This window comes from Drosophila obscura, unplaced genomic scaffold (genome assembly GCF_018151105.1).
Source record: "Drosophila obscura isolate BZ-5 IFL unplaced genomic scaffold, ASM1815110v1 contig_14, whole genome shotgun sequence".
NCBI classification, from domain to species: domain Eukaryota; kingdom Metazoa; phylum Arthropoda; class Insecta; order Diptera; family Drosophilidae; genus Drosophila; species Drosophila obscura.
Genome location: NW_024542724.1, coordinates 2,274,655 through 2,293,260, shown reverse-complemented (window position 1 = coordinate 2,293,260; position 18,606 = coordinate 2,274,655). Strand labels below are relative to the sequence as shown.

The window sequence follows — 18,606 nt, the reverse complement described above, 5'->3', positions numbered from 1 at the left end:
TCTGTCTTTTTTCCGCCTTTTTGTTGTAGTTTTTTTCTTTTCTTTGGTTTTCTGCGTGGGAACTTTTTCTTGCCTTATGTTTTCCGCTGGTTTTTGCTACACTTGCTTTTCCCTCTACTGTTTTTCCGCTGTTGGGTTCCGTCTTTAAGGGCAAATTACTCGTATTTTCTGTGTGCAACTTACCCTCAAGGTTGCTTCTGGTTTTTCTTGTATTTCTTTGTACTTAACTACTGGTTAAATTGGCTAATAGCCCCCCTAGGAGGGCTTCATTGGAGAAACCAGTTACAATACCTTTTTGACCTTGAACCGCTTAAAGATACAAGTTTTAAACGGTTTCCACCTGTTTCATTATGCACACAAGTGCTTTTCTATGCTAATTGGGGGGCTCGGAGAATATCCAAAGAAGCATTGGATACTTTTAGAATTTTCTATGGAAGTTTTTGGGAGAGGTCATGATTATTAGAGACATGATTACTGTTATATTTAAGCATAACTTTGAATGTCTAACGAAAAGAAATAAGAGAGTTATCTGAATAGCTGCATATGTAGTTCCAATAGGCGAAGCAGAATCACAGCTCAAACAAGTCTCTGCAGGTCTCGATCATGCTATATCCTGCGTTGCCCCGGACATGACGAACCTCTTAGGAAAAACTAAAAGAGATTTCTCAGATTTCTTGCCCAATCTTCCGTTGAATACTTTTAATACAAATTTTTAATACACTCCACTTGAATAGGGGCATAATGTAAAGCCATATTCAATTGTCAGTCAGCGGTTTTAAGGTATATTTTTCATTGTCTATTGTCTATTTTTATTGTTCTATAATTTTTGGTTATACCTCAACGTATCTCTCTTTCCCTAAAAGTCTCTAGCAATCAAAGCCACAGATTATGCAAGAAATGAAAGTGTTTGCGGAACTTTTACTCCAAACCAGAAACCGAATGGAATCATCATCTATCTTATATCGTATGGAGATGCTTATGCAATGCTCTGATCAGCGAGAGATTAAAGCATTAGAAATACAGTAATAAGTAATGCTATAGTTTAGTTGTCGCATTATTGTGGTCGTATGATTTAAATGCTACTTATGCATTCGCGACATTCATTTCTCCCTCATTGTGTGGAAGCTAACAAAAAGCCATCTAATGAATGCCTTTACTTTTGAATTGAACGGCGGAGCAGGCTAATGATAAGTTTCCTCATTTGTCTGTCAACAATAGTACATACATATGTATGTACGTATGTATGTATAACCATGTTGTATGTGGTGGCATGGCATGTTGCATGTTTGTATGTAAATTTTCTAAACAAATCAAAAGTTTAAACTGGGTGAAATTTCTTGGGGGGATCATCAATGAATAGATTTAGTATGTATATATATTTGCTGCTAAAGAAAGTTTTAAAATAAATTATATTATTTTATATAAGAAAAAGCAAGAAATGCGAGAAATTCAACGAGTTTTTATTTGTTTTTTTTGCCAGTGTTTCGTCTTTATTTTTTTTTTTTTGCAACATGCAACACCTTTTAAGAGTGGAATTTTTAAGGAATGGCTGCGGAAAACTGTTGACGTGTTGTCACTTTTATGGGTGGGCAAAACCATTGGAAAAGTTACCTTCCACAGAGGGGCTTCCATCTCCATCTCCACTTACATATCAATTTATTTTTATAATAAATGTGGGTTCATTGAACTCCCCCAGCAGACAGTAACAACCCGACAATGATGACCAAAACATATGTCTTACTGGGCAAAAACCAGTTCCCTGTGACTGGACAAACCTCTTCGTTTGATAAAGAAATGTTTTGTTAATTCATAAAACAAATATTCACGTGTATATATAAATAAACTATAAACGATAATGCAAAGGCACTTTCTTATCAGTGCATTCCATGGCTTATGTTCGCAGCGATCCATACGCATCTGTAAATATGATTCGCACCCATCCTACAATAATGTGGTTCGTGCGATCCAAAATGAATCTGTAAATATGGTTCCTGCGATCCGGAATGCATCTGTGAGATCTCGGGGTCTGCTTGGGCATAATTTTGTGGAATTCGTATAGTGCACATTCCTCATGCCACAACGGATGCCAGCTGTCGAGCTTCCAAGCCAACCATTCCGGCATATCGCATAAACTGCAAAAATAAAGTAAACTATAATGTTGTGTAATTTCTGTTTATCTAAGGAAACAAATACAAATGTTTTATAGGACTGTTATCCACTTAAGAAAAGGGGGAAATCACAGCTGCTGTAATATCTGGGGAATTTCAAGGAAACTTAAGAAGCAAATATGATATGAGGGACCTTGTGTTGGGGAAATCGAATAAGAAAATATGGAAATATTTCTCCAACAAGAGTTTAACAAAACTTTGTGGGAAATATATATAGTAGTCGTTAAGCAATGGAAAAGGCAAGGATATTTAGCATTGATCATACGAGAATTCATCAAACATTTTCACAAGAAAAATACGCAAAAAAGGAAGAAAATAAAATACAATCGATGGGCACTGACTGCATAGCTAATTCGAAGGGCAATTTAAATTTGACATTTACTTTCAGCCTCAATCACCCATTGTCAAAATGTCTTACGGTCTTTATTATAATACAAGTTTTTACTTTCAATCAATGATCAGAATTAAAGTACAAATTTGATTTGGGTATATGCTATATTATATATTTAGCCGGTACTAGAGCCCAAGCTAAACTCTGAAAACCCTTCAAATTTTATCGTGCATACCCCGTTTCATGCTTCTCTGAATCTTTCTTATAGCGAAACTTCCTTTATTGCATTCCGAAAATTTTTTAAAAACATTTTAGATCCACAAAAGTTCTATAAATATTGCCCTTAAGAATGGTTTTACATTCCACATACAAATTCCACTCGAAATTACAAATTACACAATCGAAAAAGAAGCTTTCAATACTAAAAAGGGAGAACTATTTTCGTGTGGGTCAAAAGTTCAGCAGACAGAACAGCCAACAGCCCAGCCCCCAGCAACTGCCTACAACGAAAGCAATTACAAATCATCCGATATATGGCATAAGTTAAAGCTAAATTTAGTCACAATTTTTCCATGCCATGAAAATGCCAATCAGGAAGAATGGAAGGCTTGATGGGTGAGGGGAGCATGGAAGGGTAAATGGGGGCTAAATTCATAGACCACTTGAATGGTTTCCACTTCAAAGCGAAACACAAATGAGCCGAGTGACCCCCCCCCAGATCCCCACCATTTGTGGCAGCTCCAAAGAGATGTTAATGCAGACATCTCTGCCGCATTGTTGCAATTGTTCAACTGATAAGCGAGTGGCAGAGGCGCACAAGCTTCCAGAGACACAGAGGGAGTCTCTGTGGCAAGGCGACTCAAGTGACATTCAAGAGATTCGCCAGGGCAATTCCTCTGCTAAAATCAATGAAAGTCAAGCTCTTGGGGGGAAAAAGGAGGAATGGTAATGGTAATGGTAGAGAGTGGCGGTCCACTGCCACATGCCACTTGAGGCAGGAGGCACTCTGCCAGGGGCAATCAATTTTCCAAGTGAAATATGCATATAAAACGTCACGTTTTGCCTGCCTGGCTACCATGGTGGCGTCTCAAACCTCAAAAACCACTGACTGCAAAATTTAATCTGGCTGATGGTTGATGTCTGATGTTAATATCTATTACATATACCCTTCACAAAGAGAGGGTATTTTTACTTTAATTAGATGTTTGCACAGATAAAATGGAATGAAATCAAACTCTATTAGCCAACTGTCAAATCGCAAAATAGCATGCTTCAGTTTTCAAATATCTGTAGATAAATAATAAATAAATAATAAATAAATAATTAAATAATAAATAAATAATAAATAAATAATAAATAAATAAATTAATAAATAAATAAATTTATAATAAATAAATAATATTTATAAGTATAGCTAAAATAAATACATTTTTTTTTTATAGCTTTATATTATTAATTTTTTTCTAATCACAACTAAAAATTTTACAGCACTCAAACCAAACTAAAATATGAAACTCTATCGATAGCACAAAGTTCCAAAAACCGGTGCACAATAATTTAAATTCTTGCATAAATCCTTTAAATCGTAATGGCTAAGGCTTGCGAAAAGCGGAGTGCCTTAAACCATTTACTCCGAAGTATACTCCAAAATACTGATAAAGCCAACATACATATTTCTGTTTCTGCACTTTTCGTTAAAATCATAAAGAAAACTACTATCCTACTACTACTACTACTACTGCTAGATATCGTATAAGGAATTGTAAAACAAGTATTTGTAATAAAAAAACTTTTACCACGCAAAATAATGCCTCCATAATTCCTCCAATAATTCCAGTCAACATTTTAGTCTAAATTTGGTAGGTCTAGTTATCTATTTCAGCTTACACTCTCACTGTCTTCGAACTTGTGTACTTTTTGACTCACTTGTGTGAGTGTTCTTTGTCGTGTTCCAATTGTTCCTGAAGAGTATCTCAATCTGCGACGCTTGCAATGTATCCTTTCACCTTGATGATGGTTTGATCATGCTTGTTGATAGTTCCCTCTGATGATGACGATGATGAAGCCTCTGTTTGAGGTCTTCACGCCTTGCTGGACCACTCGGATTTGCTGGTTGCTGGTTGATGAAGCATTTTTTACTGAAGATTTGCGTGTAGACTAATCGACTACCACCAGGGTGATGCAGTTTTCGCCTTTTTAAGTCGTGGAATCTCCTCCCTCTGCCATTTACGTTTTTGGATTCCCCTTCTTTCTGCTGCTTAGGTTTCTTGCTTAGATGCCAAATGTTTGCTCAACTTTCTCGAACATCGCCCATCGCTTGATGGCTGTCGTTTTAGCTTTTCGACTTGTCCAAAAATTGATTTGCTGTGGAAGCCTACACCTTTATTTGCGTAATGCCCATGCACTTGTTGTCGGCCCGGCCTGTGGCTGTAGCTGCTGTTCGTTTACCTTTTTCCGCCGCCGGTTTTTAATTACGCAAGCGACAAAGCGACCGTCTGCCAATTTGCATGCAGTGCGTGCCAAGAGCCAAGAGCCAAGAGTCGAGAGCCGATAGCCGAGAGTTTGTGAAGAGAGAGACGTCAGACATGGGCTTACAATGAAAAGTGCCTTTCCCCCACACGAAGTGGCGCACATGTTCCATGGCCCGTTCGTCCGTCGGGCTAAGTGGCAGAAGTGCATTGACATTCCACTGTAGGAGTGGCAGTGGGAGTAGGAGAAGGTTTTACTGCTTGTGGGCGTGGTTGGGTTTATAGATTGCTTTTTGTGGTTCAAAGCAGAGAGGCCAGGGTTAAGGTTGAGATTTATGGGGGATACAAATACGAGTACTAACTTTTATTTGCATACAAGATTGATGGGTATTTTGGAAAAAAGTTCATTCTGCCATACAAAAACTGAAATAATTTCTAACCTTTCGAAAATTCAGTTAAATCTGCTCTCATCCAAGAGCGTTTTCTACAGCAATTTTGATATTTACGAGTAGATGAAACGCAATCATTAGATTTTAATCTAAGTATGGAAAATCGACATAAAAAATGGCAATATTTATTTATTAACTATCTCAAAAAAACCCGACCTTACCTCATATCCATTCCCAACCTATGACAATCCTTTCCTTAATGTCCTCAATGTCCTCGATGGCCTCATATGCTTGGTATCTGCGCAGTTAACCGTCCATCAAATGTGCCATCGTAGCCCATTCCCATGGCCTAAATTGTGACCTGTCGCTTCCTGGGCTCCAAGCCCCAGAGACCCCCACCACACACCTTGAATTTCAAGAAAACAATAAAATGACAACACGCCAAAAGACAGAAAGACATTAAGAGGGGCCAAAGGAGAGGAGAATGTCAAACGGAAGTGACACTTTAACCCTACCTGAGAGGGAGAAAGAGAAACGAACACCGTTTCCATTTGCAGCACAATCGTTCAGTGAGGCGAATGACGTTCATTCGGTGCAAACATTTTCCCATCAGCGAAAGGATATATTCAAATCGAGTAACACGATACAGGGACCATTTGGGAGTTCCATCACTGAAGACAGCTGAATCAATGTGTGAAATTAAAAAAAAAATGTTTTTTAAATGTTCTCCCAAATATGGGGGCATATCTCACATAGAAAATCCATTTTATTGTTGTTGTAAATCTATCGTGTTGATTGCGGTTTAGCAAAAAGCACCATAACGCACTTCCATATGTGGCGTTGTAAGTTACTTTATTTAGTCAAGCAATGAATTATCCCAAATCGAATTTATAAAAGATAAATGTTTGGAATTTAAGATGAATATTTTTAGAAAATATTCGAATATTTAAGAATCTGTAGGTGATATGTGGGAGGAATATTTTATTTATTGGTAGCAGAAATCAGCTGTTTTCATTTGAATTGAATGGCAAATTCAAAGTGGAACCCCTAATTATTCTCCTTATGTAAAGAATTGTGTTAGGTTGTGGCACTCAAAAATACCGTCCTAATATTCAACCTTATTTACGTTATAAGGAGCATTTCCATGGGAAAATCTAATACGCAAAACCCCAGAAAAGAAACACAAAACAGCTTGCAAAATATTAGAAGCGAAATGTTTAGACGAAATGAATTTGTTTATACAAAAAGTCAGACATGGAAGATATTATTACAACCAGAGGCCAGCGGCCCGAGAGAGAGAAAGAGAGAGAGGGCGGAGTGGAGTGTGCATCCGTTTTGTAATGCGGTCAAGGTCTGCAATATTTTCTGAGGAGGGGGGTTAATTTTCTAGAGGAAAATCAAAAAGTGGAAGAGTGGGAGAGAGATCGCACACACATCACAAAGTGGGGATAAATTTATGGCGTGCGTTATACCGATAAATCTCTCAGAAAGAGGAACATTTTGGGCATTACTTTGTTGCTTGCTATTTTTCCCCCTCTATTTATAGACGATAGACGCGTCGATAGGTTGGGGGGTCTTTGCTTTTACAAGTGGCACACATAAATTAGCAAAAAGAAAAAACTAATTTTTGTATTTCTTCCTAATTTCATTTACAGAACAAACCCCTTGTGGTGGAGCCCATAGATTTTGAGGCATTTGTGGCCAAAAATAAAACAGTAATCCAAAATGATCCACAGAGGGAGTTGCTCATCTATCCAGCAGATGATGTTTCAGTAAGTAAAAAATAAATACATTGTCAAAGAGAAGTTTTCCCCTACTTATGGGCAATATTTGTTCCCCTTTTTAGGAGATCATTATGCCACGGAAGCAGCGTACCACGGCCAAATCAGTGGCCGATCGCTTTGAGCCACCCAACGAGGCGATTGTGTGTCCATTGCATGGCGCTTTGATGGGCAATGGGAATGGGAATGGGAATGGTCACAGTCAGGTGAGCCGCCAGAGCAGCACTCAATCGAATGGCAGTCATCACAATGTAAATGGGAATGGGAATGGCAATGGACACAGCAGCTGCAGCAGTCTGAGCAGCGTCAATGGGCACCATCAGCTGTCACGCAAGAGTTCACAGTGCTCGTCGAATGGTTCCACAAGTCAGAAAGTGTCACAGGAATCATCCTACGAGTCAGCTCTGTCCTCCATTACACTTCGCTCACATCTGGCACAGCCCGAAGAGGCAGATGAGCTGGCGGACGAGGCACCTGGCGAAGATCAGGGATCAGTCACTCAGGGATCACGTGCCGAGTGCACAAGATTCACACGACAAGCGCTTTACACGTACAGAGCAAAGAATCATTTGATTCATTATAAATATAATGCTTATGGCGGCAACTGTCATGATTTGCCCAGGTGAGCGGATGAGATATGTTGCGGGGATCCCTAATTGAGCATTCTCCCTTTCGTTTAGCATCTCGCCTGCGGAAGAACTGCTCGAAGAGGTGTACGAAATCGATGCCGATCAGGATCGCATTGATGAGCAAATGACACGCTCTCAGGCGGATACCATCACCAAGCAGGGCTATCTGCTGAAAGGACCCGATTCGGCCTCCGATCGAATGTTTGCCAACATAGGCAACAAATCGTTTAAGCGTCGCTATTGCTATCTGCGGCAGGAGATCGATGGAACGTATATGCTGGAGCTGCACAAGGATGAAAAGCAGGGCGATGCCAAGGCCACCATTGTCATGGATTTTTGCACAGAAGTTGTCCAAGTAGGAGACGGAATATTCCTTGCTTTTATATCCTTTCATTCCCTTCCATTAATTGATTGTTTTGATGCCTTTGCAGAACCCCAAACGCGGACGCTTTTGCTTTGAACTACGCATGACAGCGGGTCATAAGTCTTTCACTTTGGCCGCCGAGAATGAGCAGGACTTTAAGGATTGGCTGGGGAAACTCTCCTCAGTGCTGGCCCAGAATCGTGCCCAGGAGGAGAAGCGCAAGGCTTCGCTGGAGCGTCAGCCGTCAGCGGGTCCGCAGTTGCTGCAGCCAGCGGAGCAGCAGCCCACATTTGGGACGCTCAAGGGTCTCGATCAATCGCTGCATCCGCAGCTGATGAAATACGGCAGGGAGACGGATCACTCGATTGCCCTGGCCAGGAAGGAGCAGCGTCGACGACTGTTTGCCTGCTATCAGACCGCCTCGAAGGCCACAGCCAACGATAGTGTGGAGCAGTATCGCGAGCATTTCGGCACACGAATGCTCCTCACGTGCCACAGTCTGCGCTTTCGCCTGCAGTGCGTGGCAGCAGATGCTGGGCCCGGGGTGGATGCAGAGCAGCAGGTGGAGCCGTATATCACCAGCCTGGCGCTGTACGATGCCAAAGGCGGGACGCAAGCTGAGCGAGAGCTTCTACTTCAATGTGAATGACTCGTGGAATACCCAACTCCTGCCGAACACACCTGTTCCGGCATCAGTCGCGGGCTGCGGCGTGCCCCGTCGAGCCGCAGAGGGGGATGACAGGAATGCCTCGCAGGCGCCACACTCCCTTTTCGATGGTGTGTCCGCGGAGCTGCTGCGTTGCCCCCGCCAGCAGTTTCAGCAGTTGCGGCAGTGCCTGCTCTCGGTGCGTGCCCCCCATGCAGACATCTATCTGGTGTTGCGAGTGGAGAAGGTGCTGCAGTGTGGCATCGCCCAGGCCGCAGAGCCGTACCTGAAGGCGGGCAAAGATCCGAAGCTCGGCCAAAAGGTGTGGAAGGCGGCCAAAAACTGCGCCCAGCACATTGGACACTATCGCCAGCCGTTTGCCTGGGCGGCCAAGCCCCTGTTCAAGCTCTACAGCCACGAGCTGGACGTTGAGCCGCACAAGGAGTTCGACTTTAGTCCCATCTATCGCCAGGAGCTGCCCAAGCTCAAGGACGAGGAGTTGCTCAAGTTCCTGGTGGACTATCGCAAGCCAGAGAAGCTCAGCAAGCTGACCATCATCCCGGGCTGCCTCAAGATGCAGCTACAGATCGTGGAGCAGACAGTGCCTTGCGGTCTGAGCAAGTCCCTGGCGCCACTCTCGACCTTTAGTCCGGCCTCCAAGCAGCCGCCGACCCTGGAGCTGGCTGAATTCCAAAACCAAAGCGAAAGGGAAGCTCATCCGTACACGAGCTTCTGCAACCATCTGTACGTGTATCCGCTGAGTCTGCAGTTCGATAGCCAGAAGCTGTTCTCGCGGGCCAGGAACATCACGGTCGTTGTGGAGCTCAGAGATGGCGACGGCGAGTACAGTAAGCCCCTGAAGGTAAGCAAATACATAGACTAAAGTACATGCTGACGTACATTGGCTAACCCCCGTTTTGCAGTGCATCTATGGAAGGCCAGGACAGGATCTGCTAGTCACACAAATCGCCTGTCCCGTACTCCATCATAATGTCACCCCCACATGGTACGAGGAGATCAAGTTGCGTCTTCCTTTGGGCCTCTTTGCCGAGCATCATCTGCTGTTCTCGTTCTACCATGTGTCCTGTAATCTGAGCAAGAAGCGCGATGCCCAGGCCGCCTTTGAGACGCCCATCGGGTATGCCTGGCTGCCGTTGCTGCAAAAGAATCGCATCTGTTTGGAGGAGCAGCCGCTGCCAGTGGCTGCCACATTGCCAGTGGGCTATCTGTCCATACAGCCACTGGGTTGGGGCAAGGGGGTAAGTGAATGGATCCGCTTAAGCTGTGCTCTCTCATCACACTCATGTTTTTGTGTTTGTCTCTCTTTTTGTCTCTTACAAAACAAACCTGATACCCCCCATCCCACCATCCAATCATTTCACAACTAACCTCCGCTCTCTCTCTCTCTCTCTCTCTCTCTCTCTCCATCTGTTGCTGCTGCACGTTGCACATCCGCATGCTTGCGCACCTTCCCGCTATCCAAAATCTCTGGCACTCCTACAAATCCTTCCAATTTCTTAGCAGAACTGCGGCCCCGACATCCAATGGATCGACAATCAGCGCCCCCTGTACACAGTGGCCCTGCGCCTGGACTCCACAGTGCTGACGGCGGATCAGCATCTGCACAACTTCTTTGCGCACTGCGAGCGTCTGCTGGAGGGTGGAAAGACGGGCGCACTGCCAGCGGAAACGGAGACCTGCAAGATACTCAAGGCAGCGCATGCCATTGATATGCGTTCGCTGATCAGCTACTTGCCGACGCTCCTGAACGAACTGTTTACGCTGCTGGTGCACACGCAGTCCGAGGAGATTGGCCTGAATGTGATACGTCTGCTGACGAACATCATCCACTTGATAAGCTTCGATGCGAAGCGGCCCGATCTGCTGGCCTCGTATGTGAAGTATGTGTTCCATGCGCCCTACTACAGCCAGCAGACGGCACGCCTGAGGACAGTGCATGGCGAGCTGTGCAGGCACTTGCCGTATCTGCTGAATCCCAAGAATACCGATTTTCTGATTGTCAACAAGTTCATGCGCTATTCGGCCATCTTTTTCGATTTGATTGTGAAGAGCATGGCCCAGCATCTGCTGGCAACCGGCAGGATTCGAATGCTGCGCAACGAACGCTTTCCCAAGGAGTATGCGGACCGGGTGGAGCAGCTGATCAAGGTGCTGATCATATACATCACGACGCGCTACGATGACTTGGGTGAGGAGACACAGCTGCTGAATCGCTCGCTGGCTCGCTTTGTGCGGCAGTGTCTCAGCTACATGGACCGGGGATTTGTCTATCGTTTGATACGATGCTACATGGAGGAGTTTTCGCCTGGCAATCCACGGGTGCTGCACGAATACAAGTTCAACTTTCTGCAGGAGATTTGCCAGCACGAGCACTATGTGCCGCTCAATCTGCCCTTTGTGTTGAATCCAAAGAATCGTCCGCCCGAGATGATGCAACACTTTACGCTCTCCGAGGAGTTCTGTCGTCAGCATTTCCTCTCGGGTCTGCTGCTCCAGGAGCTGAAGAGCAGCCTCAACGAGGTGGGCCATGTGCGGCGGCATGCCCTGGCCATCTTCAAGGATCTGCTGGCCAAACACGAGCTGGACGGACGCTACCAGCAGCGCGGACAACTCTCCCGCATCGCTCTGCTGTACGTGCCATGGCTGGGCATAGTTATGGACAATCTGCATCGCATAGATGACTTGTCCGAGACGGCGGGAGCGACCACTCCCAATGGCCACCACTATGTGGACTCCGCCTCGTACACCAAGCGTCTGAGCTGCTCGAGCAGCTATGTTTTCAGCAAGGATTCCTCGACATTTGGCTCGTTGACGTCCACGCCGCGCTCGAAGAATCGTTTGACACTGCACAATGATCAGCTGAGTCCGTGCCGCACCTCGGTGCACATGAAGGAGAACAACTTTCTGGCCGCCATTGCGGGACAGCCCATAAGCAATGGGATATCGAATCTATCCCTCAATTCGAACACGGATTCAGGGGTAAGTGGAAGCCACCACAAATGATGCAGCCGGACAGCTATAATTATGTTTTTCGTTTTGTATAGCACTCGCAGGACACCACCACCATTGGGGCGTACACCAACGGGGAGACAGATGTGGCCCTGCGCAATGGTCACAATCGTTCCGTGAGCTTCACTCATGCCCAGATCTTGTCGCGATGTGACAAGTTCAGTGTTGCGGAGAGCAGGGATCTGCTCTTGGGATTCCTCTTCATTGTGAAGCACTTGTCACAGGATCAGATGGTGGCCTGGTGGCAGAACTGCAACGAAACGGAGACCCTGCAGTTCCTGGCCATACTCGATCTCTCGCTGCAGCAATTCCGCTATGTGGGCAAGAAGAATGTGCTGCTAACGCCGGACTCGCGTCAGATGCGTGCCACGAAGGCGCACACGCTGCCCGCGAGGACTACGCCACCCACAGGGCTGGATAACGGGCATCAGCAGGAGCAGCAACAGCAGCAGCAGCCGATCAGTGGCACTTTAAATCAGCCAAGAGAACATCTGCTGGAGGACATGGCCAGGACACAGCTGGCGCTCTACGAATCAAATCTGGCCACAGAGGTGGGCATGATCATACTCGACTGCCTGGGCATGTATGTCCTGCAGTTCCGTCAGCTGCTGACCGACAGCCTGGTGCTGCGCAAGCTGGCGAGGGTATATCTGCGCTTCCTGCAGCTGGGGCAGTCGGAGAGGCTCTCCAAGCATGTGTTTGCCGCCCTGCGCGCGTTCATCAACAACTATTCGGTGGCCCTGTTCAAGGGCAATGCCATGCTGTGCGGCCAGATGGTGTACGAGCTGCTGAAGGCCTGCGACAGTCGCCTGGTGGAGATCCGACACGAATCCTGCGCTGTCCTGTATCTGCTGATGCGCAGCAATTTCGAGTTTAGCGGTCGCAAGGCCCTGACCCGCGTCCACCTGCAGGTCATCATCTCGGTGTCGCAGATGATTGGCAATGTGATTGGGCTGAACAATGCCCGATTCCAGGAGAGCCTTTCGATCATCAATAGCTATGCCAACAGCGACAAGGCCATGAAGGGCACCGGCTTCCCCATGGAGGTGAAGGATCTAACGCGTCGCGTGCGCACTGTCCTCATGGCCACCGCCCAGATGCAGGCCCATCACATGGACCCCGAGCGGCTGCTCGAGCTGCAGTATTCGCTGGCCAACTCGTACGCATCCACACCCGAGCTGCGGCACACCTGGCTGGTCACCATGGCCCGCAATCACGAGCAGAACGGCAATCTCTCGGAGGCCGCCTGCTGTCATCTGCACATCGCTGCCCTCATGTGCGAGTATCTGCGCCTGCGTGGCACCGCCTGCTCCAGTCTCAGCTGGTCCTCGGCGTCCTTTGGCAAGATATCACGCAACATACCGCTGGATGAGCAGGGTCTCAAGCTGGATGCTGGGGCCCAGGACTCGCAGTACACCGAATACATGCTGCTCGAACAGCTAAAGCAGTGCGCCGATCTGCTAGATCGTGCCGAGCGTTTCGAGTGCCTCGGCGATCTGTACAAACTCATTCTGCCCATCCACGAGAGGGCCCGCGACTTCATCGAGCTCTCCAACTGTTACGAGCATTTGGCGCAGGCTTACAGCAAGATTGTGGAGGTCAATCGGTCCGGCAAGCGCATGCTGGGACGCTTCTATAGGGTTGTCTTCTATGGAATGGTGAGGTTACCAAGGAAATAGAAGGAATTACCTCTCTAATGGATGCTTTTCCTTTCAGATTTACTTTGAGGAGGATCATGCCATTGAGTATGTGTACAAGGAGCCCAAGCTCACTTCGCTGAGCGAGATCTCCGAGCGCCTGGCCAAGCAATATCAGGAGAAATTTGGGGCGGATGTTGTCAAGCTAATCATGGATTCTTCGCCGGTGAGTGCCATCATAATCGAGAGGTTCTTTTGAAGATCGAGAATGGCGAGGAGGAGGATTTAAAGAAGGATAAACATCTGGTAAATGCTTCTACTCTTGCTTCTGAGGCGTTCTAGGCGCCTGGGGGAAGTTCAACTGCCAGCAAGGGCACTTCTTGCTACTGGCAGCTGGTACTTCTTGCCCGCCAGCTGTGGAACCTACTGCCAGGGCAGAGGCACCTTTGTTCTTTCCTGCTGTCGCCCATTGCTTAGCTTTAAATTTATAAAGAACTGAATGGAAAAAATGCTAGGAATTGATGGATCATCTACTAAATATCTGTGTAGCTATGAAAGACCTCACAAGATAAAATCGGGGTGCGTCTTATCTACAAGACACCGCGGTGCAACTTTGCCTGCAACCCTGGAAGAGCCCTCAATTGGGCCATAGTCCAATTGTGTAATGTGTCCAGGATATCGCCGGTTGTAGTCTACGCATTAAACACTTGTATTTGAACCACAATATTAGTAACATAAACGTAACGTCCATTGCATTTAATGCCAAAATAATTACTTGAAGAGGTACTCGTTGTAGAGCAAATCGGGATCACTGTCGCCGTGCATAAGACTCAGGCGCTGTGGATAGAACAACGGACAGTCAGTCGAATTATCCCTTGAAGTATCAGCAAACTTTTTCTTTGAGCCACTTACCCGCTTGACCTCTTGCTGACGCATCAACGAGGCATTTGTGCTACGTGGCAGCATCTTCTTAGAGCCCCCTTGAGTGTTATTTTTTGGCTTCGTGGCAGCAGTCACTCCTCCACGATTGCTGGAAATTTCAGTACCTGTCGACTTGCTGCTGTTTTAAGGAGGAAGTAATGTTAAAGGAAGAACCTGAACCAATACCTGAACCTGGAGACTTACGCGAGATTCAATTGCTGCTTCTGTGTAACCGTAGCAGCCCTGCCACTGGAACTGGTCTTGACCATACGAACGGCCATAGCCGCAGCTGCCATGCTGCTGGAATGCTGAGCATGTCCAGCTGCTCCCATTTTGGCAAGGCGCTGATTCGTTTTGGTGCGCACACCTGTGGCAATGAACTGTGCCGGGCGCTCTGGCTGCAGCTTCTTGGCAGTCACCGCAGATGTGTTGCTGCCTGTGGCGACGCCATGCCGGCCTTTCTGACTGAGTGAGGGCACGGACACCCTTTGCTTCTGGTTGGGGCGAGGAATGTTGCGAGGTGCTGCCGCCGTTGGTGTCATCAGCGTTGAATGCATGACACACTTTTGTGTGGTCTTGGGGCACTTGTAGGCCAACGTCTGGGATATGGCTGGCGTGGATGGCGGTCCACTTTGTTCGAAGTTGTTCGGCATCATCTCTTGCAGATCGGCATCGCTGAGTTGGTTCACCAGCTGAGGGCCATTGTCATCCTCAAAGCGATAGAGCTTGTCCCTCATGTACTTGCGTAGATCCGTTTCCAGTTGCTTGCCGCGAAGTGTGATGTCATCGCCCTCAGACTCGGAATCGTTGCAAGAGGAAAAGAACTCCTCCGCCTCTACCTCCTCCACTTTCTCCACATCCACATCCACCTCTACCTCCTCCTCATCTTCATCGATTTTGGTGGCTTTCGGAAAGGGCAGACTCGATTTGCGGGGACTCTCAACTGGCGTGGTTGCACAGCTTCTCTGGGCGATCATTCCCAGACTGTGGAACAGCTCCTTGAAGGCCTTTTGGGTGACCCTCTCCTGGGTGCGCATCGACTCGGTGTAGTTGAAGAAGTTGTCGAACACCTTGATGCCCTCGATCTGCTGCTCGATCTCCAGCTCCGTGTAGCTGCGATTCCTGTTCATGCGACCCTTGGGCGCCACCACGGCATTGGTGTGCTCCAACTTTTCGCTTAGCTGATCGTTCACGCGAATGAGAAACTGATTAACCAGCACATTCTCCGGCTTGCTGGCCAACTCATCGGGGTCGTTGACATGCAGAGTGAGGCAAGTGTTCCTGCACAAGGCCTCGTCCAACAGATTCTTGCCACCGACATACTCTTTGGTCGTAAAATTTACACCGAGTCCCTGGCCATTGGGCAAGAGAGCCACAACGATGGTGTCCAGGGGCATCTGTTCGTCACCCAGCTCGGTGAGGAACTCAAAGATCTGCCGCTGTATAAAGATATCCTGTATATCGCGTTGCGATATCTTGCCATCGGTAGTACCCTCGCGGCGTTGCGAACTCTTTGCATCGCCACTTGCCTCCCCATGCGACAATCTTTGTGTCGATGTGGACGCTGTATTCTTCTCCTCGGACTTTTGCTTATACGAGGGCACACAATCCTTAAATTCTGGATACGAGGACACAAACTTCTTCGCTTCTGGATACGAGGGCAGAAATTCCTTCGCTTTTGGATGCGGGGGCACAAACTCCTTCGCTTCCAAGTGCTTATACGAGGGAACAAATTCCTTCACCTCTGTGTTGTTCAATGAGGGAAAAAATTCCTTCACCTCTGTGTTCTTAGATGAGGGAAGAAACTCCTTCGCCGTTCCGCTCTTGCACATGGGTACAAATTCCTTTACATCCTTCAGTTTGGTGCTCTTGAACGATGGCACAAACTCCTTTGCCCCGGGGTTCAATGAAGACTCGCCCTGACTCTGGGTGAGGCTATCCTCGTTCTGCAATGCCTGCCCGAATGTATAGAGATTCAGGGCCTGTGTCCGCTGCCATAAACCCTCGTCCATTGTCTGTCGTTTATTCTTGTGGAATTTTGTGCTTAAAAAAAGGTTAGTTGGCTACGTTTTGCGTTAGTAATTTCAAAGAATGTATACTATTCAAATATTAAAAGTAACACACAATTTAATAGAGTTCAGTACAGATTCTGTTGTGGATTTGTTGCTGGGAATGAACTCGCAATTCATTTGATATTCATATCATAATTTTCAAGGATAACTTGGGTGAAACTTTTTGTTTTTGGGATAAACGTTTGACGATTGATTGATTTGCCCGTTTGCTTTTTTTTTTTAGGTTAAAGTCGATGAATTGGATACCAAGTTGGCCTTCATACAGGTCACCCATGTGATACCATTCTTTACCAAAACGGAGCTCGATCAGCGTCTCAATGAATTTGAGCAGAATCATGATGTGAACACCTTCATGTACGAGACACCGTTCACCAAGTCGGGCGCAGCACGTGGCAGCGTTGAGGAGCAATGGAAACGCAAGACCGTCATAGAGAGTGAGCGAACCACCAAAAGAATGAACTTTTCGAATTGATTCAATCTTGTAACCTTTTGTTTTTTTGTCTTTTCCTCAGCTACATACTCGTTCCCCTATGTGCTGAAGCGTATTCCCGTTAAGTCGCGCGAGATCATCGAACTGAGTCCCATCGAAGTGGCCATCGATGAGATGCAATCCAAGGTTTCAGAGCTGGAGGAGATTATCATGCCGCCAGCCGATGTGAAGAAGTTGCAGCTGCGCCTGCAGGGCAGCGTCGCGGTGACGGTAAATGCCGGTCCCCTGGCCTATGCACATGCCTTCCTGGATGCCAAGGTGATCAATAACTTTTCCATCGACCGCGTTGGTGACCTAAAGGATGTTTTTCGGTATGCTTTCCAAATTATCCATGTTCATGTGTGGTGCATATTATAAATGGAGCTTAATTTCCCGCCCTTTTTGCAGCGACTTCATTGGCGTCTGCCACAAGGCTTTGTGCGTGAACGAGCGCATGATCAGTGCCGATCAGAAGGAGTACCATCATGTGCTGAAGGAGAACTACGAGAAACTGTGTCTGGCGCTTAGTGAGTTGCTCGACGACGAGTCCTTCCAGCCGCTTAGCGAAGATGCCGAAAGCATTAATCAGCGCAACAGCATGGCTTTGTTCAACGCGATCAGTGGCGCCTCACATAACTCAAGTACTGCATAAGTTACTCAAAATCAAAACCCAAAACAAACAGTACACGCACCGCTACTAAAAACACACATATACAGAGATAATATTCGTAGAGAGCGTAGAGCGTTAAGGCGGTTCGTTACCCTAGAGCGTAACCACAGCGCAATCGTAGCCCTTAAACTTTGTTTGGTGTTCCTTTGTTTGATGTTGTTGTTGAAATTGAAACTTTCTTGTGGCAGGTAAAGCAAAAATTTGGGTTTACAAGCGCATGCCAACTAACATCCTGCAAAGGGAAAGTCTATCCATCTAACCATCTAACCATCTATTGGCTGTATGCAAATAACACGATTCGAATTTAAGTGTAAGCTTTATTGGAAATTACTAATACCTACCAATTGCCATTCTGTTACCCCTCATCGAAGGTCTTCCTATCACTGTATTAATTTGTATCTAATTTTACCTTTTTTTAGGATTGTATTTTGTCGAGCAAAATACCAACACCACCCACCACCACCACCACCACCATCACCATCCCCACATACACACACAGAACTCTATACATAATTCATAACCGATTGAATATCCTATTGTAAACACTTGTTAATTTCTGTATCTCAATTTTTAAGTGACTAAGATCGTAAATCCCTATGATTTTTGTTTGGATTTTAATTGTACCATATTCATTTGGAATTTATATAATATATTTGTATATTTTTGTATGACATTATGACTTAGCTTTAGAACTGTATATTATTATTTTAATTAAAATTATTTGAATGTGAAATCGGCTATTGAATATATGTACCATGCATACATAAATACTTTATAGTGTAACCTGAATCAGCTACTTTATTAGATGAAATCTGCTAACTTTGTGTCTTCTTGAAATCTCTAAATGGCTAACAAATTGTTTAATAATTTAATTATTCCTAAACGTAAATGTATAACTAGACAAATAAGTTCCAACAAGCAACAGAACTTACCAAAGTATTCAGTTAAAGGAAATAACTATTTAATGATATATGGATATATATTTACATGCATTTTCTAGTGAAATATAACTATAATGAACTAAATAAAAA

The 18,606-nt window shown here is 45.8% G+C and overlaps 2 protein-coding genes across 3 annotated transcripts in view; one reads left to right on the top strand and one right to left on the bottom strand.

Annotated features, from left to right (window-relative positions):
- Positions 1-18,243, top strand: part of LOC111077739 (dedicator of cytokinesis protein 11) — a 29,999-nt gene extending 11,756 nt beyond the window's left edge. The window contains 13 exon segments of the mRNA XM_041596150.1: positions 7,012-7,128; positions 7,203-7,759; positions 7,818-8,121; positions 8,198-8,731; positions 8,733-9,638; positions 9,700-10,035; positions 10,301-11,776; positions 11,842-13,464; positions 13,523-13,669; positions 16,660-16,870; positions 16,949-17,237; positions 17,314-17,546; positions 17,995-18,243. Coding sequence (XP_041452084.1) covers positions 7,012-7,128; positions 7,203-7,759; positions 7,818-8,121; positions 8,198-8,731; positions 8,733-9,638; positions 9,700-10,035; positions 10,301-11,776; positions 11,842-13,464; positions 13,523-13,669; positions 16,660-16,870; positions 16,949-17,237; positions 17,314-17,546; positions 17,995-18,095 — 6,834 coding nt within the window. The 3' untranslated portion in view covers positions 18,096-18,243.
- LOC111077740 lies at positions 14,131-16,555 on the bottom strand. Of its 2 annotated transcripts, none has more exons than XM_022372125.2 (3): positions 14,569-16,555; positions 14,356-14,503; positions 14,131-14,280 (listed from the first exon to the last, which is right to left on the bottom strand). In XM_022372125.2, exons 1-3 carry the CDS (start codon positions 16,374-16,376, stop codon positions 14,215-14,217), a joined length of 2,022 nt encoding a protein of 673 aa, XP_022227817.2. In that variant the 5' UTR covers positions 16,377-16,555; the 3' UTR covers positions 14,131-14,214. The 2 variants fall into 2 exon arrangements, with proteins under 2 accessions (XP_022227817.2, XP_022227818.2); XM_022372126.2 differs by having other exon boundaries at positions 14,356-14,500.
- Positions 18,244-18,606: the final 363 nt, after the last annotated feature.